The 23,416-nt window shown below is 40.0% G+C and overlaps 1 protein-coding gene and 1 non-coding gene across 2 annotated transcripts in view; one reads left to right on the forward strand and one right to left on the reverse strand.

The window, feature by feature from the left end:
• CPE (carboxypeptidase E) overlaps window positions 1-23,416 on the forward strand; it is a 155,051-nt gene that overhangs the window by 113,576 nt on the left and 18,059 nt on the right. Inside the window, exons 2-4 of the mRNA XM_075564237.1 lie at window positions 8,629-8,825; window positions 11,895-12,062; window positions 22,988-23,105. Coding sequence (XP_075420352.1) covers window positions 8,629-8,825; window positions 11,895-12,062; window positions 22,988-23,105 — 483 coding nt within the window. The remainder of the gene's footprint in view (window positions 1-8,628; window positions 8,826-11,894; window positions 12,063-22,987; window positions 23,106-23,416) is intronic.
• Window positions 1,077-1,148, reverse strand: TRNAA-AGC (transfer RNA alanine (anticodon AGC)). The gene has a single exon. It is a non-coding gene; the product is annotated as a tRNA-Ala (tRNA).

Raw genomic sequence — 23,416 nt, forward strand, 5'->3', positions numbered from 1 at the left:
TGGATTTCCTGAGCCTCTCTCCTCTGGGACCCGAGCAAAATGTCCTGAGTCCTCCTTTGCAAGATCAGGGCCTCAGGATCATTACTGGGTAAAGGGAAGACGAATTGGGCAGTGAGGGAGGAAAAGATGATGAAGGTAAAAAAGCTATTCCCGTGTGTGGAGATGATTTCATGCTGCCTTTTGCCCCCGTTGCTAGGAGACTAATGAGCTGGTGAGTGTGTACGAGTGCATAATCCCCTGTGTCCACACAGAGTGACGCACAGGGAAGCAGAAGCCTATTAAACCTGGGATTTGCTCTTCACTGTAAACCTTGTAAACAGGAAAGTGTATCCCAGCATGGTGTAGGTGCTGTCTCTTTAATCAATATGGGTTAGAAATGAAGCCATAATGAGGCACCATTGTTTGCTTTATAATAGACTGTCAGGAAGCATGCATAGAGAGCACCATTCAGAGTCCAGAGTTTTCCATTTTGTCCCCATTTCTGAATTAAGAATTCTGAAGGCAAAGCCTCTTCAGGACCCTTTATTTAGACCTTACCAGACAAAATAGCCTTCTTGTCTGAAGAGGTTTGTGGTTCCCTGGTGCCCATGGATATTAATCTTCATGAGAAATCAGTTGTTCACGCCACTGCTGCCTTTTCCCAAGAAGAATGTCCATTCCTTCCTAGAAATGTAGGACACAGCAGCAAACCTTGACACTGGGTCCCACATGTACACAGGCTCCCAGGTGCTGCCTTGAGTCTCCTGCAGTTATGCCTGGACATCTCCATTGTTCCTGAAAGGCGGTCAAATAGCCGAGCCTGCAACTGCATCTCAAAAGAATGCACTTCTGTCAGCAGCTCGGAAGGTGGGGTTTAAAACAAGACCACTTACTCATTTGCTCATGAATTTATGCTATAGGTAATAATTGTGCTCTTACTATATTCCAAAGTGTGTCTTAGGCCTGGCTGACACGTGTGTGTGGTAAAATAAATACTATCTCAGTACTAAGAGATATTACAATCTAGAGAGAAGCAGGGTTATCGAATAACCACATTAATGAATGTGTATTTTCAATCTGAGTTATTAAAAATAAAAAGGAGGTACTGGGGATCGAACCCAGGGCCTCATGCATGCTAAGCATGCACTCTACCACTGAGCTATACCCCCTTGAAGGTGAACAGCAGCCATCTAGCTCAGAAGCAACAAAGCCCACATGGAAGAAGCACACCAGCCTGTGCAATCACGAGGTGCCAAAGGGACCAGGTATAAGGCATCATGCAACAAATATATATATATATATATAGATAGATAGATAGATAGATAGATAGATAGATAGATAGATAGATAGATAGATATAGATATATATACCATAGTGAATGAAGGGGGAAGTGCAGAGTGGAGACCTAAGGCCCATTTGTCGGCCACTGGAGATCCTCTCATAGAGGGGTTTAGGAGAGGAGATGGGTCAGTCAGGGTGCGATGTAGTACCGATGAAGAACACAGCTTTCCCCCAGATCCTGGATGCTTCCTCTCCCCAACTACCAGGATCCAAATTCTACCTTGCAGGACTGGATAGGGCAGAGGTTGTACACTGGTGCATATGGGAGCTGGAGGCACAGGGAATCCAGGGTGGACGATACCTTCAGAACCAGGGGTGTGAGGGGCAATGCTGGGAGAGTGGAGGGTGAGTGGGTTGGAAAGGGGAACTGATTACAAGGATCAACATGTGATTTCCTCCATGAGATATCCATGAGACGGTCGGCAGAGAAGGGGGGGAAGAGAGACTCCAGATAGGGCAAGATATGACAAAAGAACAATCTATAAATTATCAAGGGCTCATGAGGGAGCGGGGAGCAGGAAGGGAGGGGAAAAAAAGAGGACCTGATGCAAAGGACTTAAGTGGAGAGCAAATGCTTTGAAAATGATTAGGGCAAAGAATGTACAGATGTGCTTTATACAATTGATGTGTGCATATGTATGGATTATGATAAGAGTTGTATGAGTCACTAATAAAATATAAAAAAAATAACAAGGAAACTGAACTTACTCTGAGAAGCATTATTACAAATGGTTAGAAGCAGGTAAAATGTGTTAGACAAGTCAACTAGGGGTAGACCACATGGAATGTAAAGTTATCGTCAACAGTTTTGTCCTCCATGGTGAATTTGTTGATTGGTTATATGGTAGTTATATAATCATTTGTCAATTTGAGGATTAAGAATGTAGGGGTGGAGTCTAGCCTGTCCATCAGATCATAACCAATGATGAGGCCTCTGTGTGGGCATGGCCTTCTCTTGAGAATTGTGGGAAATCTGGTGGGAGACTCTCTGCTCGCACCCTGGGAGACATAGCAGCTGACAAGACTCATGGACCCACCCTGATGCAGAGAGCCCTGCCAGCGCTGAGATGTCTCCAATGCCACTGGCTCCAAACACTTTCTACCCATGGTAGCGGACATATGGGCTAATATCAGACTTATGGACTTGATCTGTCCTGGGCTGGGATGTTTTCTGAATGTTCAATTGCTCTTGTATATAAATCTCTTTCTTGTACACACATGTGTGTCCATGGGTTTCTTTCTCTAGTCTACCCAGACTAACACAACTGTAGAACTGACGCTTGGATAGCTGTGCTTTAAACAGAGAACTCTGGCTTTGGGAGGGAAGGTCTGGAGTCAGACCAGCAAGGCATTGGGACGCTTTCAGTTTTTAACCTTGACGCCTATCATTATGGTCATTATTTTTATATTGTTCTCACAAATATGACAATGTCTCAGGAACTTCACGAATGCTTCCAATATGCTTCCAGTATCCATCTTTCAATTCTGTTTCTAAAGAACTTTTTGATACCTCCTTATACAATAGACATATGAGGTAAGACATTTAAAAGCAACACTGTGAGGCTTCTAATTCACACATTGTGGTAGTTATATACTCATTTGTCAATTTGAGAGGCTTCTGAGTGAAGGGGTGGAGTTTACCTGTCAATCAGATCATAGCCAATGAGGCCTCTGTGGGGCTTTGACCTTCTCCTGAGGATTCTGGGAATTCCGTTATTCATCCTTAGAGGCGGGAGACACAGCTCTCTCAGATCACTCCATGGGGGACATTGCAGCTGACAAGACACATGGATCTATGCTAGTGCCCTGAGCTGGCGAGACCATGTGGAGACCCCTGCCAGTGCTGCGATGCTTACAGTGCCAGTGGATCCACAAGACTTCCCACCCACTGGCCTGTGATCTTCCTGCATTTGGTGTTATTACATGTGTGGTGTGAGTCTAAAGAGTAGTTTACAGATTGGTATCAGACATGTGGACTAATATCAGACTTATGGACTTGATCTGAACTGGGCTAGGATGTTTTCTTTTTTTTTTCTTTTGTTGGGGGGATGTTTTCTTAATATACACGTACTTGTTATATAAAGCTCTTTCTTTTACACACATGAGTGTCTATGAATTTGTTTCTCTTATCTACCCAGACTAACACACACACACACACACACACACACACACACACACACAGGCTTATTAAAAAAATAAGTGTTTAAACATGTCTTGGCAATCAGTAGAGGATTGCAGACAAATTCTCCCAGTAATATACCTATGTTTGTCTGTTTTTCAGAAAACAAAACAAGATCAATGCACTGGAGTCAGAGTCAGTTCTGACTCAGCAATCCTGCATGACAGGATAGAACTGCCCTGTGGGTTTCCCAGACTTACTCTTTGCGGGGATAGAAAGCTCCATCGTTTTTCCATGGAGCAGCTAGTGACTTCAAATTGTTAATGCGGTTAGCAGCCCAATGCAGAAATCCTGGGTTAAGCCACCAGGGCTCCTTTTAGTCTGGTTAGGGTGCCTGTAAAAAGTCCAGTCAAAACAGTGGCTTCTGAGGGACTGGCTGGGCCTGCTAAAGTTTAGGAAGAGAGGTCAGCTCAGAAGGATGTAACAGTTGCTTTTGGAACTCCAAAAGAATAATCCATGGACATCCCAGAGTTCCCAAGAGAGCAGAGGAGCCTATTAAGAAGAAGTTTTAAGAAAATAGAAAACTGCACTAATGAGAAAAAGCCGAGAGAGTTATACTACAGATATAGTTCTCCATCACAGTGCACCTGCTCCTTCTTTGAGGTTGGAAGGGCTCAGCGTTTTGTTGGAACAGCTTACTCCATCCACCCTTCAAGCCTGATCTTGCCTTCTAGACCATTTGTCTTCTGAAAATACAAAGCCCTCTGAGGATGCCACCTGTTGTGGAGTGAGTTGAGGAATGCACAATTCTAGTGAGGAGGACTCAAGAGGTGTAATGATTGCCTTCAGAAGCGCATAGACCTAGAGGGGAGAGATGTCAAGAAAAGCAATAGTTAAATGTTTTGATATTTTAAAAAATCATTTTATTGGGGTTCGTACCATTCTTATCATAATCCCTACATCCATCCCTATTGTCAAGCACATATGTACATTTGTTGCCATCATCATTCTCAAAACATTTGCCTTCTACTTGAGCCCTTAATATCAGTTGCTCATTTTCCCCCTCCTCCTCCTCCCTCATGAACCCTTCATCATTCATAAATTATTATTTTTTTGTCATATGTTACACTGTCCGAAGTCCCCCCCCCCCCGCCACCCTCTTCTCTGCTGTCCATCCCCCAGAGAGAGGCTATACGTAGATTCTTGTAATTGTTTCCCCATTTCTACCCCACATTCCCTCCACCCTCCAGGCATCGCCACTCTCACCACTGGTTCTGAAGGAGTCATCTGTCCTGGATTCCCTGTGTTTCCAGTTGCTGTCTGTACCAATGTACATCCTCTGGTCTACCGAGATTTGTAGGGTAGAATTGGGATCATGATAATGGGGGGAGAGGAGGAGGCATTTAAGAACTAGAGGAAAGTTATATGTTTCATCGTTGCTACCCTGCATCCTGACTGGCTCATCTCCTCCCCGCAACCCTTCAGTAAGGGGGTGTGTTTTGATATTTTTGTGGATTAAAGATTTCTATGAGTTTTGTAGCAAAACTTCTGATTTCCCTTGCATTGAAGGAGATTTGTCTCTGAGAAGTATTTCATATACAGTTGTGTTAGACTGGGTTCACTAAGGAAACAAATTCAGTGAAACTCTTATCTGTGTAAGAGAGAGCTTTATATCAAGAAGTAATCATATATCAAGCAAACATCCCAGCCCAGTCCAGAACAACTCCATCAGTCTGATACTAGTCCATAACTCTCTCTTCATACACAGGCAGCCATGTACACGAGTGAAGCAGCAGTGGGACGTGGGGGGGGGGCAGTGGCTGTGGAATGGGTAATGCCATGCACCAAGTATTCAGATGGAAATACAAAATTGCCTGAAGCCACCACACAAACAGCTGAGCAAAATGACTGTGATTCTGTTATTTCTGTTAAAAATTTGGTATAACCTGAAAAGTAATAGAAGAATTCCAATATACTTCATCTACTCTTGTGTGATGCTTGTTAATGATTTGCCACTTTGTAAATTTTAGAGAAGCAGGCTTCTAATACCCCTCTGGTTACATAGCTTTGTTTTCATTTCTCATGCCTTTATAAATTAATACCGAGCAAGGAGCTCTGGTGGCACTGTGGAATAAGCTTTGGGCTGTTTACTACAATGTTGGGGAAATTATAATGCACACAACTTTGATGGAACGCAAGAAGGTAAATATAATTTTCAAAAATCAGAAGCACATCTCTTCTCTTACCTTCTGGGCAAGTATGGACCAAAAACCAAACAAAGAAAAGACCCAAACCCTTTGTCATCAAGTTGTTTCTGATTTATGGCAACCTTGTAGCTTTACGAAGGGTATGCACAGTACTACTCCCTCCTGACCCATAGATTCAGCTCAGCATAAGCCCCGTCACAAAAGGGCTTGCTTGGCGTCCTGTGGTTAAGAGCTATTTCCCCTCCCATGTTTCGTAGTCCTTCAAGATGTGAAGAATATTTAGAACATTTATTTCCAGGAGAAAGCACTTCCAAATTTTTTTCTTACATCAGAATCGAGCGGCTCTACTAATTTTGCAAAAAGGAAAATTCTTTTCATTCCACAGGTTGGGCCCATGGAAGAGATGAAGCAGGAAGGAGCCTAACAACATAACTAATTAAGATCACTTGCTGCAATGCTCTACAACTTCATTAGTATTCCTAAAAAGCAATAGTAAGCAGCAGTAAAGAACACTGGGGATTTCGATTTGAATTCTGAGACCTTCATTTGCATATGTATACTAATGTTAATGAAATATCTGTGCTTCCCATTTTCTTTGACTGCTCTAAAGAGAAAATTAGGTTTTGTATGGTAACAGAAATTCAACCCCTTGCCATTGAGTCGATTCTGTCTCCTGACAACCTTATGGGATAGAGTAGAATTGCCCTGTGATTTCTGAGGCTAAGCAGAAAGCCTCCTTTTCCTCCTGGGCGCAGCTGGGGTGCGTGAATCTTTTGAGGTTCACCACCCAGCACATAGCCAACTATGTCACAGGGATCCTCTGTTTGGCAAAGTACCTCACAATTAAAGATAATGTAACATGATGATAATATTAAAAATAATTATAACAAACACAGAGCACTTATTGGTTAGATATTGTTTTAAGCATTTACAGCCCTTATTTCACTTAGCTCTAGTGATACCTGATTTGGGAGCTTTAGAGTCGCAAAGTGTTTGATGCTGTGGCTGCTAACCACAAGGTCAGTTGCTCAAACCCACCAGTCGCCCTGTGGGAGAAAGAGGAAGCTTTCTGCTCCCATAAAGGTTTACAGCCTGGGAAATCACAGGGGCAGTTCTAATCTGCCCTGTAGAGTTGTTATGAATCTGAATGAACTAAATGGAGCTTTGTTTCTCATTTTTTTCTGTTTAACAAATGAAGAAGCATGGCGCCAGCGAACTGAAGTAACATCTTCACATCAGCCAAAATTGGTGCTAGGACTTAAACCAAAGCAGCTGTCTAGCTTTAAAGTACATGATTTTAATCACTATCTATCTATCTATCTATCTATCTGTCTGTCTGTCTGTCTGTCTGTCTGTCTATCTATCTGTCTATCTATCAATCATCATCTATCCCACTATAGCTCAGAATAATCCAGAACACCTGTCTTGGAATCCTAGTTTCAGTGACGGGGTCAGGCCTCTTAAAGTTCAGTGTTAGCTTGTAAAATGGGAATTGATGACAATACCTCTGCGTTATGCACAGCGCCATGTCGCTAGAGCGGTTACTAAAGTGGGAGGGTTGCTGGGGAGAGGGGACTAGAAGGACAGAGGAATGTGTGGGGTGTTTTGATATTTGCAGGGATAAGTCAACAAGTGTTGCTATGAAACAGTAGAAACCTTTATTAAACAAAATGTAAAAATGTGAAGCTCTTGTTTTTTGACATATCCTCCATCTAGGTCTCCATGCTTTTGCCTTCCTTTTCGTCCTTTCTTGATTCCACCATGTCACATGTAGCCCTGGTATCTGCGAGGGACTCAAATCGTGTTCCTTTGAAATGATCTTCGAGTTTTGGAAACAAAAATCAGTCTGAAGGGTTGAGGTCAGGGCTGGAGGATGGCTGGGTAAGACTGAAAGCTAAGCTTTTGATAGTATGAAATGAACTCTCTTGGGAAAGCAGGCAGGGAAGAAGGGGTGGTACAGTTGAAAGAGGGAGAGAACTTGCTGGCTCCAGGAGTGGGGGACACAAGGACAGGACGGGAGGAGAAACCCAGGAAAGTGCCATCTCTAGAAAGGGTAGACTGACAAGGCGGGAGAGAGGGGCAGGTGGAAACAAAATTGCCCAATGGATTTTTTTAGGTCAGCCTTTGCTATCCTTGAAGACTGTATGTATATATTATAGGGAAAATGAGATTCTTGGTACGATTTTTTCTGGCCTTTTTCTTACCAACACTATTTTCAGTTTCCTGAAAACATCTTCCTAATAAGCCCCCATGATCCTTTGTCGTTTGAGACACTGTCAAGATGAACCCTCTGGAACTCCAAACAATCCCCTAACCGTCTGAAATGGTCGCTCTGCTGTCAGTCCAACTGGCTGACCAGGTACCTTGGGCGTCACCATTGTGACTGGACCTTGCTGTTCTCTTTTGAAGACACTTTTTTAAGGCTAAGACAAGTGAGCTCTTGAGAGAACTTTTCTTCTGCCATCCACAGATTGTAGACACATGTTTTAAGTGCATTTCACTTGGAATAAACGCATACATGTATTAACTGGAACCCTACGGGCGGTTCATTTTCAACGCATGCCAGGGCTGTCGCTATCAATTCTGCAGGGAAAAGAAGCTGTCAGCCAGGCTTAATAAAGGTTAAAAAGCAAAACAAAACATGAAGTGATTTTCAACTTCATGCATGTTAGAGTAGAACTGTGCACCATAGGATTTTATTTTCTTTAAAAAAAAGTTTCATTAACATATCATTCACATATCATGAACTTCAAGAGTTGGGTCATATTGAAAAGAGTTGTCCAGCTCCACAGGTTCCCAGTGGTTGATGTCACAGAAGGTTACCAGGCCTGTGCGGACTGGAAGGTTTTTTTACTGAGTGTCTTAACTCCATAATCAATAACTCCATAATTAATGTCACACCTTCAGCACTGTATGCCACTTGCTCTCTCCTGGACAATATAGGAAATATTTCCATACCATCTATTGTCTTTTGTCTTTTAGGCGAGCCTGAATTTAAATACATTGGAAATATGCATGGCAATGAGGCAGTCGGACGAGAACTGCTGATTTTCTTGGCCCAGTACCTGTGCAATGAGTACCAGAAGGGGAATGCAACCATCGTGAACCTGATCCACAGCACACGCATCCACATCATGCCTTCCCTGAACCCTGATGGCTTTGAGAAGGCAGCATCTCAGGTTGGTGTGAGCCAGGGCACAAGGACATGTGTTTGCATGTTTGTACATAGATAGTCCTTCTCGTCAAATAAAGCATTCATGTAAAGTTGACAAAGTAGACTCTGAAGAACCATCTAAGAGCACTAGAGGGTAGAGACGAGACATGATTCAGCTTACTTGCACGAAAAACTGAAGGATAATGGTGAGGTCATGAATGTGAAGTTTTATTAATAAGCCAACATCTTATTAATGTGCTTTTGGGCTGCACAATAAATACTTTTTAGTCACCCATGTTTGTTACTAGGTAAAAATCAGCAAGTCTGCAAAATATCTTCTATTTTGAAGCCTCCCGCCAGGGCAGTCTGTAAATGCATTGGTGTCATGGCGCCCTCTACTGAAACCAAAGAAGAAAGACCACTTAACAGTTTGCTGAAGTTTAATCCTTGGGACTGTGTACGGACTTCCCCCCTATCTGAAAGCAGCGGGCCTCTGCAGCCTTGCATTAGCTGAAGTGACACAAAGAGCAGCAGTTACCTCTAAACAAACAAACATTGCTTTTGAGGTCAAGTTTTGAGTATTTCCAGACTCCTCACATAACTCATGGTATCATAATAAATAACACATAAAACCTAAAATAACACTAACAAATAGTAAAAGCAGGGATGACAGGGTAAATATACTGCTAATATAAATAAAAACTAATTTGTTGGCAGTAGTTCTTTGGGAAGGAGCTTGGCCACACCACCCTTGCTGCTTGGCTGGCTGCAAACACTAAACGTTAGTTTTGTTTTTTGAGTAAAATTGAAAAACATCTTTGGAAGCATAGTGAAAACAGATAGTAATAATGTATGGCTTTCATTATAATGAAGTGATGTGAAGCAAACTTCGCAAAGTAGGGGCTAACTGTATCAGGAGTAATATAGAAAATTGAATATACCTTAATTTCTATAGAATCTGTAAAGTGATACTTTTTAGAGAAGATATATGGTGTAGATGATGTGTGCCCTTCTTTATTTTTGAGTGGACAGGGTGTTGTGTTACACTGAATTGTCTAGGGAAACAAAACCAGTGACACTCATTTCTATGTAACTTAAAAGAAAACATCCCAGGTCAGTCCAGCTCAAGCCCATGGGTCTGAAGCTAGCCAGAGGCCCCTTCATACTCACATAGCTGAAGGCTGGTGACGCAGAAAAGTGAAGCTACATGCAGGCAGACCACAGGCCAGCAAGTGCAGTGTCCATGGACCCAGGGTCAGTGGTTACATGGCAGGGCATGTAGACAGCTCAGAGATGATTCCTGTGGTCAGCTGTCCACGTGGGACCATGCCTGGAGACAGAGTGCAAGCAAGGAGGAAGGAGAAGAGCAAGGAGGAAGCATGAGTTCTCACTGTCTCTGTTGTAGAAATGGCCACACACCTGGGAGGCAGCATCAGTCTGTGTGACCTGATTGACAGGTTGGACTCTACCGCTACATTTTCATGAAAATTGAAGTTGACATAAAATATAACTGTATAGTTTGAAACAATATAAAATTATGACAAAATCCTGATATGCTTACAGTTAAGAAGTTAATTTGGTGTTTATAAATAAAATATGTAATAAACTTATAATTTGATTTGTAAGAAATCCAGAAAGTGTCATTTCTAAATTTTTGAGAGAGAAATTCTAGTAACATAGAGGATTAAAATTACTTAAATTATATGGAATGAAAAATATATGACCATTCCTATTTTGTTTTATTGATTTTTTGCAACTTACAAAGTAAGATATTTGAGTTTACATGACATCAAAATATGGGGATTATCTTTATTTCATAGATTTGGGATAATTTAACATAAAAAACTCAAGAAGATCCAGTTAAGAAAAATATAATCTAACATCTTCATAGTTTTAAGTTGTACCATTTTCTAAGTTGTAACATTAGTAAAATGAAGGGTTTGCATTGAACAGCAATTCCTCAGATGATGAGGCTCTTTTATTTTTGAATAGTTTTATTGGCATATATTTCCTGTATCATACAATTTGATAGTTTAGTCATATTAAGAAGAATTTTGCAGTCATCACAACAATCAATTTCAGAGTATTTTCTTCTTCTGTACTCATTGTTGTTAGCTCCCCTTTTCCTCTCACCCTCTCCTGTCATGCCCCTTGGTACTTTTTAATCTAGTTGCTGTCTCTATATATTTATCTATCTTGGATTTCATATATAGGAAATTATGCAAAACACAAACCAGAAACAAACAACAGCACCAACACAAACCAAAACCCAATGACAGTATCAAAGCAAAACATAGAAAAACCTCAATGACAAAGAAAGCAAAACATTTAAAAACTGAAACAACTTTAAAGTGTGTCAAAATGGAGATTAAATGATAAAAGGTGTTATATTTTAACTTAACCACATCTGACAGTAAGGCCATTCACAGCCCTGGACTGTGGTCAGAGGGAACTCACTGGAGCCTTCATCCTCATGGGGACCCAGCAAGTGGATTGTGGGTTTCCACTCACATCCATAGCCTTTTGCAAACTGAGTGCTCATGTTTTAAGCTCTGATCCCATCCCCTCCTTCAGGCTTGAAATAATGAAATCCAAATCCGAAGACCTTAGAACTTTTGATGTAGGGTTCATGCGTTTTCATGATGACTGTAAAAGGGAAGTATGCTTGTAGTATTTAATCAAATAACTCATATTAAGCTTATTTTTAGGTTCTAAAAGTATTTAGCCATGTATCATTTTCAATATTTCTTTATATAAGCTTGCTGTGATAGGCACAACTAATGAAACCTAATTGTAAAGTTGCATATTTTGAAAGAGTTCATCTTTTATTAGTTGATAAATGCTTTTTTGGCAACTTGATAATAAAGCATTTTAAATATTACTATTATTAACATAAGAAACATTATTCATTCAGCATTTTCCAAAGACCCATGTCTGATACCTGGTTATATTAGTAAAATTGTGAAAATACCATTATGGGGGATATTATTAAAGTAAGTAATCGTAATACATTGTTTCCAAATCATAATGGAGACCTTAAACAGGTAGTGTCATTCATAGTAAATAACTGATGACTTTTCTCTCTGCCTTTTAGCCTGGTGAGCTCAAGGACTGGTTTGTAGGCCGGAGCAATGCCCAAGGAATCGATCTGAATCGAAACTTTCCTGACCTGGATAGAATAGTATATGTGAATGAGAAAGAAGGTGGTCCAAATAATCATCTGTTGAAAAACCTGAAGAAAATTGTAGATCAAAACACCAAGGTAGAGAAAATGTATACTTTTCTTGAGTTTTGTCCTGTAAATGAAGGAAATGTGCTCTGATATTTCATCACAACGATACAGGCTAGATAGAGGAGTAATAGCAAAGTTTGCACTGTAGAGGTGATTATGGTTGTGAAGGTCAAAGATATAAGGATGAGAGTCCTGAAGTCAGTCTTGCTCCCTAAATTTGGTGAAGGTGTTTGTGACTCAGCATCAGTCTGGAGGGAAAGAAGGTAAGAACCCAGTTGTGGGTATCTGGAAAAGTCATGCTGAACAGCCCACAAAACAGAACAGAACAACTCTCCACAATTGAGTTGATTCTGATTTATAGCAACCTTTTAGGACAGGGTAGAGCTGTCCCTGTGGGTTTCAGAGACTGCAACTGTTTCCCCCCCACCCTTTCTTTCAAATATCACAAAATTGAATAGTTTGAGTATACTAAAAAGAGTTGGGAAATTTTATTAACTGGGAAGTCCCTAATAGGGAGCCTGTGTGGTATGGCTATTATGATTTGGGCTACTAACTGGAAAATCAAAAGTTCAAAGCCACAAGCAGCTCAGTAGAAGAAAGAGCAGACTTTCTACTCTCATAAACTTTGATCAACTCTAAAATTCTTCCTGCAGCAGTTCACATTGGTGATTTCTTACTTATTTTTCTGAAATTTCGCTTTTCTTTGCCCAATACACCTTTCTCCTGGTCCTTCTATTGCCTTTCTACTTATTACTCAGCTGATTTCCCTGCTTCTTCTGCTGTGGTTTAAATGCTGTTTTGTCAAATGCTCTAGCTTCAGATCCTTAGGTTAATTTACTTGCTCACTGGGTCCCTCTGTTTGATGGCAATAGAATCTTAAGCTCAAATATGTTTAAAAACTATTTTTAGCTCAGAAATAGGTATTCTCACATTTTCATGGTCATCAAGACTAAAAATACTAGCACCTCTCTTGTTGTTTTAACTGTCATGACGTATCTATAACTAGGTACCAAATTTCAGTGTTTGGGCCTCCCCGAATCTTCTTCAGACTTCCTCTCTTCTGTAAACTCATTCACTGCATTAGTTCTTACCTCCATTGTTTCTTTCTCGGACGTGCCTCCTGTTCTTGTTAGAAGATCTAGAGTGATCTTTTTTTTTTTTTTTTTGGCGTGATCTTCTTAAAACATAAATTTTAAACAGCTCTGCTGTTTAGAAACCTTGCCTGTTCTCCACCGCCTGGAGGATAAAACGTACAGTATAATAGTTAAGGCTCTCTGGAACCAGCTACCATGGTTCAGACCCTTCAGATTTGCTGTATTAGCTTTAGAAAGTTATTTAACTTCTCTGAACTTCACCTTCACTATCTGAAAACAACAACAAAACCACACTCAAATGTTAAAAATGGAGGTAATACTAGTACTTACTTCACTTAAAGATTGAATGAGTTAATACAAATTTAAGCATGTGAAGGCAAGCCCTGGAACTATCATCATCATTTCACCATAATCCATCAGAAGTGCTTTTCAGGACTAGATACATATAATTATTGATGTCCCCATGTTGTTTAAATATTGTTTTTAATATCTACTTGGGAGAGAGGGAGAGAGAGGAAAAGAGCAAGGAAGAAGAGAGAGATTATTGAGTCAATCATAGAGAAAGTAGAGAAGAGGTGCTGTTCGCAGAAAATTCAGCTTTGCAATGCATCAACTCCTGATCATTTTCTTGAGGGCCTGGAAATGATTGTTTTTATATAATTATAGTTCTTAATTCATCTAAATGTCTCTTGAACTTGCCAGATGCTGGCCGGCCCACTCCTTCGTCGGGCTCTGATATCCCATATAGTCCTGTAACAACAACTAATTTTTGTCATCACCTTTCAGCATACCACATTTAAATTCTTATTGCTATTATTTGGTCTTTATATCCATTCTGTTTAGAATTCCATTATTATTTCTTCAATCTTTTCAGTTCTCTTAAACGACTTAGTTTCATGTCACACCTCTCAGACACCTTCCTCTGTTATTACAGACATGTAGAGTTAAGCCTTCATTTATGTGCTTTAATATTTATACTTCCAGTATGTTGCTTAATGCATATAGCCTTACATATGTTACAATTATTTGCTTATAAAACTATTTTTCCTTTTGATTGACGATTTTGAGTCCTTGATTTGTAGCAATTATAATTCATATTTCACTTAGGTACAGAATACACTCAAGGCCTTTGTAAATGAATGCAATCCGGTGGGACAAGCAGATCACAGTCTCTGAACAATAGAGTCATGGAAAGCCAACTTCTGGAGTGCTAGACAAGCATTCATCACGGAGCAGAGAATCAGGAGACAGGGAATACCAACATATTTGTCTAACGTCTTTCAAACTCTCCTGCCTAGTCATTCTAAAAACCTAGGCTGGGCCTACAAGTTGGGGTAGTCTGATAAAAGGGTTGCCAAGGGCTGAGGGAGGATTCTTGCAGAACCTGACAAGCATGACTGAAAGGCCCCCATTTCGGAATCACACTCTGAGTTTCTCAGCCTGCAAACGTTTTGGGGGGAGCTGGGCAGGCAGAGGGCCTGGGAATGGTTGGGAAAATCAAAGTCAAAACATTGCTGTCTTGCGTGATGAACTTTAAAGGTTAAGGGAGAAATTAGGAACAAACAAGTCGGGAACAACAAGAACAAACACTTCTGGAAGCCCATAGCCCTGATCTTAGCCCACAGACCTTCTCCATTGCTTGGAGTAATCTGCTGGCACCATCTTTGGTTAACCTGTGAAGGGAGGGAAATAATTCCTGTCACCTGCCACAGAAGACCTGTGAAATAAATTCATATTGACAAGATATTTGATTTGTGATCTTCGTGGAAGAACCATGATTCCAATGAGCATTGTTTTCCCAATTCAATTTAACCGGTATGCTTTCCTGCATAATCGAGATATTAGAGGTTTCAATATTTCTGACTTTAGGAATTGATATTTCAAAGCTTCTTGTTTCTGGTAGTCTCCTGTAGTAAGAACTTTTATTAAAGTGTTACTTCAAAAAAATTTTTAAAAAGTATTACTTCGAGTTTACTACTTTTTCTAGGTAAAATTAAACCAAAAGCAGATCTGTGAAAGTAAAGTTGAGTTTTGTCTCTGGAGTATGAACAAGATTTATACTAAATTATCAGGAAACCTGATTAGTAATCATGGGATGCTGCTGCTTATGTATGGTCCATTTCTCCTTTTCCATCTTTTTCAGTAAGCGTGAACATTGTTTACACCTACCATGGTTCTAGCTGTATGCCCGCTCCAAACAAAAGCCATTACCATTGAGTCCATTCCAACTCTCCGTGGTCCCATGAAGCAGACTAGAACTGCTCCATAGGGTTTCTGGGGCTGTACTGATTACAGAAGCAGACTGTCGTGTGTGTCTCCCCAGAGTGAGACTCGGGTGTTTCATCTGTCACCCTTTTAGCTAGTAACCCAACACTTACCCTGTGCCATCAGGGACACCTATGAGGCACATGTTCGACGTTTTATTAAGATGATTAAGCATGTGTAGTCTGAAGGCAGACCATAACCCCGTGGAAGCTCCCTTTTCAACTGACTGGTTGATCACAACATGGAATGTGATTACAGTCCACTAAACCTGTAGGATGAAAAGAAAATCAGGCCCGTGTCTGTCCAACCTCTGAGAATCAGCCCAACCCTATTATCATATAAAATTGACCCTCATATTTGGGCTCACTACAGGAGACTTGGGCTGGATTGTTTGAAAGCAGAGTAGATTAAAATAAATGTATTATTGTTTTTTCTTATTATTTGCAATAATAAGAATGAAGAAAACTAAATGCAGCTTTAAGATATCGTGAGAGACAAAGGCATCTTATTATAAAAGTATAACACTGGGCTATATTAATAGTTTTTAATTAGAAGTTCTAAATATAGGCCACATTTGACAATGAGTTGTATTAGCACCTAAATTTTAGGGGTGTTGAAAAGGCTTCTCTAAGGAGTGTTTAAAGGTGTAATTATAGTACACAATGTCTCAGCATTTGGTCAAGCTAAAAGACTATTAATATTTCAAGATAAGTTAATTTATAAAATTTGAATTTACTTGTTTGTTTTTGAAAACACTAGTACCTTTACAGCAGTGTCTATACCTTATGTAACTAATAATAGGCTAAACTATCATCTTACCACAATCCGTCCTGTCATGTGACTTGCATAGTCCTGTCATGTGACTTGCTAGACATTTCTTGCTGTCTTTTAGTTGCTGGCAAGTCACTACCATCCTATGTGTGCATAATAGAACTTTGCCATGTGGTGTTAAGGGGGTGATCTTTTGGAAGCAGATGCCCTGGCCTGTCTTCCAAGTTGTTTTGAGTGGGTTGAAATGGCCAACTTTTCATCTTGTAGTCAAGTGCTTACCTATCTGAATTACTCCATTGTTTGTTGTTGTTGTTACTAGCAGGGCCACCTGTGGTGGGTAGGTTTCAGTGGAACTTCCAGACTAAGGCAACCTTGGAAAAAAGATGTGTTTAGCAACTTCCCAAAGTTAGCTAATGGAGACCTTCAGACTGCAACAGAATATAGTGTTGGAAGATGAGCCCACCAAGTAGGAAGATACTGAAAATACACAGTTCCTGAAACAGTGGACTCACAGTATACTCACAATTGATCACAAGCCTGGGCAACATCTTGTCCTGTTGTATATGGCACTGTCATGAGTCAGAGCCCCGACTAAGACAGGTAACAGCAACCCTCACAAAAATAAGTCCCACGCAGCGTTGTGAATTCAGAACCCATTAAATATCATCTTGCTGTGGAGCCTATTCCAATTCATAGTGACCCTCCAGGGTAGAGCACCATGTCTCCGTAGGGTTGCCGAGACTGAACCGGAGCAGATGGATTCTTTTTTGGAAGCAGATTGCCATGTTTTTCTGCTGCAGAGCAGTATGAAGCGCTGACCTTTGATTAACAGGCTAACTCTTAACCACTGTGCCCCCAGGGCGCCTTGAATTCAAGCCTCAAGCTCACTGCCCTCAAGTCAGTTTGACTCAGAGAGACCTTGCAGGAGCCCCACGGCTGTACTTCTTTAAGGGTGTAGATAGCCTCATGGCTCTCTGTGGGCAGCTGGTGGGTCGAAAGGCCTATGCCACCAGGACTCTGAATTCAGGACAGTCTCCTTACATTGACTTCAAAAGAGTTCCTTAAAAAATTAGTACAGCATGAATGTGAATTAATACAAGAAAGATAAAGCAGATAAAGGTAAAAACAATCTACTATCCTACCCATGTAAATCATTCAATTTTGGTATGTGTTCTTCAAAACTTCTGTTTTTAAAATCATGTACTGATCTATACATATGACAGCCTTCATGTCTACTATTTTGAACACTTTCAGGTAATAAAAATCATTTTACATGTAGTATTAGGATATAATATTAATACTTTTAAAACAAGATCATAGAATATTATCTGCACTAAATATAGAAATACATTCTAATATATATACATTGGCTTATTCCAAACAAAACATGTTTAAACATGTTTAAACCAGGAATCAGTGCTTGGTTGGAGACAAGTTCCCTGAGTAATACATTTTTGTTCATCTCTTTAGGGCATCTTCACAAAACCAGTATTTTTTTGTGTCATAGGAAAAAATCAATTTTGAAATCAGACCTAATATTTTAAACCAAATTCAAGTGGGCATCTTCCCATGTCATTGACACTTTGCAACAGGTTTATGGAAATGCTGCCTCACATAAAACAAAGTTTTAGTTAGATTATCGGTAAGCATTTTAAGGAAGGCCTGGAAGACGTCCCACTCTTTGTCATACCGTGGGAGCTTGTGTGCTGCTGTTATCCTGGAAGGTATGTCACGGGGGTTTCAAATACCAAGCAGAGTCTCCCAAAGTGCACATGTTGCAGCAGTTTCCAGACGAAGAAGAGACTCCAGAGAAGGCACTGGCTGTCCGTTTCAGAGGAAGCAGCCCCTGCAAACCCATGGGTAGCATTAATACATTACCAGGTCCTGAAGACCTAATGTGCAGAAGCAAGCCACTGTCAGAGATGGTGCCAGAAGCTGATCCCCCAGGTCACAAGGCGCTCAACGTAGGATCGGGGGAAAAGCGGTCTCCTCAAAGTAGAGTTGACCATAGTGATGACGCCCTCGGACGTCCGTGGACAAAGCCTTTGGAACCTTCAGTTCCTGATGGGCATGACTCAGCACGAGAGGCAACAGCCGCAAGTATCAGTGAATAATTGAAACTTGGAATGTATGAAGTATGAGTCTAGGAACATTGGAAGTCATGAAAAATGAAGTGGAATGCACAAAGATCGATATTCCAGGCATGAGTGAGCTGAACTGAACTGAATCAGAAAAATCCTACGGTTTACTTTTCAAGGAATGACACAATTAAGAGGAATGGTGTTGCATTCATCGCTAAAAAGGACACTTCAAGATCAGTTTGGGATAAGATTGAGCAGTTCATCAGAGAAGCTGGCTTACATGACAAAGAATTTAGGATCAGGATTGGCGGAAGGCACTTTGTGATAGGCTGATGACATGTCCTTGCTTGCTGACAGTGAGGAGAACGTGAAGCACTTGATGGTGTGGATCAGGGATTGCAGTCTCCAGTATGCATCACAACTCCATGTAAAGGAGACCAAAACCCTCATATCTGGACAATGATAAAGAGAGAACAGACTGAACTTGCCAAGGATTTGGTCTTGCTTGGGGCCACAATCAATGCGCATGGAAACGGCAGTCAAAAGACCAAATGACAGATTGAATTGGGCAAATCTGCTGCACAAGACCTCTTAAAAGTGTTGAAAAGCAAGGCTGTTACTTTGAAGACTAAGGTATGCCTGACCCAAACCATGGTCTTTTCAATTACTTAATATGCATATGAAAGATGGACAAGGAAGATTGAAATAGAATCGATGCATTTGAATTGTGCTGCTGGTGACAACTCCTGAAAGTATCATGAACTGCCAGACGAACAAATCTAGCTGTCCTGCATGAAGAACAGCCAGAGGAATCTCTGGAAGCAAGGGTGGTAAGATATTGTCTCGCGTACTTTGGCCATGTTCTCAGGAGAGACCAGTGTTTGTTGTTCGGTCATGCTTAAAGGCACTGTGAGTAGGAACCAACTTGATGGCAGCTAAAAATAACATCAAGTACAATGGAGAAAGGCCAAGAAAGAGATATTCAAAGTTTTTAATATAGATAATTTTAGACAGTAAAATGACAAATAGTTAATTGTTTTATTTGTGTTTGTTTATTTCCTCTACATTTTCTACAGTGAAGGATTTTTTGGCTGTATGAATAAAATAAAGTAACTAAAAATAATAAGAAAACAAGACTCTGTTAAAAGCACACTTTCATAGTTACGAGCACCTCACCCTCATTGCCACTGAGTCAAGACCTATATGTAGTACAGAACTGCCCATGTGCGTTTCTTAAATTCAACGGGTAGTATAAATAAAAAAAAAGATACTATTAATTGGTACTAAAAATAACATGAGATTTATGGCCTCATCTACTGAATTTAAGTCCTGTGGGAAGGTTGGCATGTTCACCTCACTTGCACATTCCTCCAAATGAAAGAGGAATACTTTCTCTGAATATAGAATGGGATTTAAACGCAATAAAAAAGTGCATATGAAAGCTACACATAAACTGGACAGAGATGCCCTGTCTTCCTCAAAGTCTTTAAAGTTTTATATGGTATGAAAGCCACTTTTCTTATTGTTTTTTCTTTTATAACAATGGTGTCATAGAATATTGATCTTTATGAGGTTGACAAATTTTGCTGAATTTACTGTTCTTTAATTTTGTCTGTGTTTTAAGTAGTTTGACATTTTTGTTGTTTTTAAAAACAGGTTTCTTGGCATATGACCCACATAAACAATTCAATAGTTCTTTCATATCAACGAGAGTTGTACAATCATTGTTTTCTTGTCCTCGTCATTAATTCCCATTTTCCCTCAACCTCCCCGGCCATGCCTCCATGAAACCACGAATCCAGTTACTCTCACTGTCAATTCACCCAGGCGTCAATTCATGCCTAATGTTCCATTGTGCAAATATATCACAGCTGATTTATCCATTCTTCTGTAGTGGGGATTTTTACTGTTTCCATGTTTTTGCTATTGTAGAAAGTGCTGCAATAAACATAAGTGTGTATATCGCATTTGTGTTTTTATTTTTTAAGGTATGTACCAACTGGAGAGGTTGCAGGACCATCAGGTGTTTGGATTGGCATGTGTTTCAGGAAGCGCCATCCTGATTTCCATGGTGGTTCTGCAATTCTACAGCCCCACCAGCAATGTAGGAATGTTCCAGTCTCTCCACACACACTGCAGGGCTTCCTTTCTGTTCTTAAAAAAAACATTGCTGAGTGTTGGTGTGAGATGGTATCTCATTGTGGTTTTAACTTATCCATCTTTAAAAAAAAATCATTTTATTGGGGGCTCGTACAACTCTTATCACAATCCATATAGACATCCACTGTGTCAAGCACATTTGTACATTTGTTGCCATCATCATTCTGAAAACATTTGCTTTCTGCTTGAGCCCTTGGTATCAGCTCCTCATTTTTCTCCTCCCTCCCTTTCCCCCACATGAACCCTTGATAATTTATAAATTATTATTTCGTCATATCTTACACTGCCCGTTGTCTCCCTTCACTCACTTCTCTATTGTCCACACCCCAGGGAGGAGGTTATATATAAATCCTTGTAATCAGTTCCCCCTTTCAATCCCATCCTCCCAGTATCGCCACTCTCAACACTGGTCCTGAAGGGATCATCTGTCCTTGATTCCCTGTGTTTCCAGTGCCTGTCTGTACCAGTGTACATTCTCTGGTCTAGCCAGGTTTGTAAGGTGGAATTGAGATCATGATAGTTGGGGAGAGGAAGTATTAAAGAGCTAGAGGCAAGCTGTATGTTTCATCGTTGCTACACTGCACCCTGACTGGTTCGTCTCCTCCCCTCGACCTCTCCTCTCCGTAGGGGGATGTCCAGTTGCCTACAGATTGGTCCCCAATCTGTACTCCCCCTCATTCACAATGATTTGATGTTTTGTTCTTTGATGCCTGATACCTGATCCCTTCGACACCTTGTGACCACACAGGCTGGTGTGCTTCTTCCCTGTGGGCTTTGTTGCTTGTGAGCTAGATGGCTGCTTGTTTACCTTCAAGCCTTTAAGGCCCCAGATGCTATATCTTTTGATAGCTGGGCACCATCAGCTTTCTTCACCACATTTGCTTATGCACCCATTTGTCTAAAGTGATTGTATTGGGAAGGTGAGCACACAATGACTTATCCATTTTTTATGGATAAAGAACACAAACATGTCTTCATATGAGTGTTGGCTGTCTGGTGTCATCTTTAGTAAATTGTCTAGTTTTGTCTTATACCTATCGTTTGATTGGGTTATTTGTAGTTTTCTTAATAAGATGTAGTTTTCTATAGATTTTTTAAATTAACCCTTTATTGGATATATCATTGCTAAATATTTTATCACAATCTATAGGTTCTCTTTTTATCCCCCACACCACACACCTTTCCCCCCTTTTTTACCTTTTTTATTCTTTTGATGTTTACTTAAGGCTTTTTAAAAGGTCTCAGTTTTCTCTTTTGTTGTCTGTAGTGTGGGTATTTTTCATGTTTGGTAGTGTATGCCTAATATAGGGCTGTTAAGTTTGTTCCTCCTTTTTCATTGATGGGCTTTGTGATTCTAGACTTTCCTTAGATATTTAATATATCTTGAGCTCGCTTGTGTACATGGTATGGGTTCTATTTCATTCTTTTGCAGGTAAAGACCCATTTTTTAAGTCACTATTTACTGAAAAGACTATCTCCTCCCCACTCTAAGTATTTTAGTTCCTTTAGCAAACATCAGGTGTCTGTAAGTACTTAGTTGTATTTCTGGGTTCTCAATTCTAATCCTTTGGTCTTTATGTCTATTGTAGTATCAGTATCAAGATGTTTGGAATACCATGGCTATATCATAGGTTGTTTTAAAATAATATTTTGTTTACTTGGATTTCTTCCCTTTCTATATGAAATTGGTGATTAGTTTTGCAATATCAGATCTCATTCTTACAAAAATCACACACCTCACCCCTCTCATTATAGCTATATTTTCTGTCCCAAATAACATAAAGATCAGATCTTTATTAAAAGCGTTTTCTGTCAGAGAGTTACTTGAGAGTTTGGAATATCTACTAGTTACAATTAAAAATGCATCATATAAAAGTATCAAGGTTTTAGCTTCAGATTAATTCTTTTATATTTTTCTTTGTTTTGCTTCCAGTGTATGACCCATTTTAGATTCCTGAAAGTTTTGCTTTATTTTAAAATTTAAGATCATTATCCCAAAGTAAATTGATGTCTTATGGATAATTGTGAAAGACACCCAATCAAATATTCATTTACAGAGAAAATACTTGTAGTTGAGAAAAACTGGAGAACTACTCAGCAGAACAAGGGGGAAAATATACCACATATTTCCAGAACAGTGTTGAACCAGTATAGATGTAACATCTTATTCTATGATGTTTTTATCATTACCTGTTACTAGCAAAGACATGTGAGATCCAACAGAGAGCAGATGCCCCCAAATTTGGAAGTGATTTGCATGGTCATTTCCAAGCCATAGAGAAAAATAAGCAACCCACAAGTATAACTTCTAGGGGAATTTAAAAACTGTTGAAACATTTTTAATGAATAAGTATGAGAAAGAGAACTGGGGAACACACCCTGATCAGAACCATTTTTTCCTTTTCTATGAAAATAGCCACAAAGTGATCAAAATCCAACCAGTTTTCAGTTTTATTTTGTTTTTAAAATTTTGGCTGCTGGTTGTTTGCCTTTCTTAGTTGCTTTTTTCCCCCCTGTCTGTTAAGTGACCACACCAATGGTTACAAAAGCATATGCGCCTTTCAATCTGTTGTTTTTACCACAGCTCGCTCCTGAGACCAAGGCTGTCATCCACTGGATTATGGATGTCCCCTTCGTGCTCTCTGCCAATCTCCATGGTGGAGACCTTGTGGCCAACTACCCCTACGATGAAACAAGGACTGGTAGGTGTTTTTTTCTGATCCTAATTGACTCCAGTTTCCAGTTATTATGAAGGACTGGTAGAGTAATTTCTGTCTTCTCCTTGAAAGAACTTTGGTCACTAAGTGATATTGCCTGGAGAAACGTGTATTAAACAGAAATATCCAAACTCTCTCAGATGGTGTTAGAGTAACTATTTGTCAGAAAAGGGCTATAATTTTCACTTGTTTAGTTGAAGTGAAGCATAACCTTTTTTGTTGTTGTATTTATATATGTATTTAATACATATATCAGATCCTTCCATAGTTCAATCACGTCCAGTAGAATTGTACAA

Source organism: Tenrec ecaudatus, chromosome 12 (genome assembly GCF_050624435.1).
Source record: "Tenrec ecaudatus isolate mTenEca1 chromosome 12, mTenEca1.hap1, whole genome shotgun sequence".
Classification (NCBI taxonomy): Eukaryota; Metazoa; Chordata; class Mammalia; order Afrosoricida; family Tenrecidae; genus Tenrec; species Tenrec ecaudatus.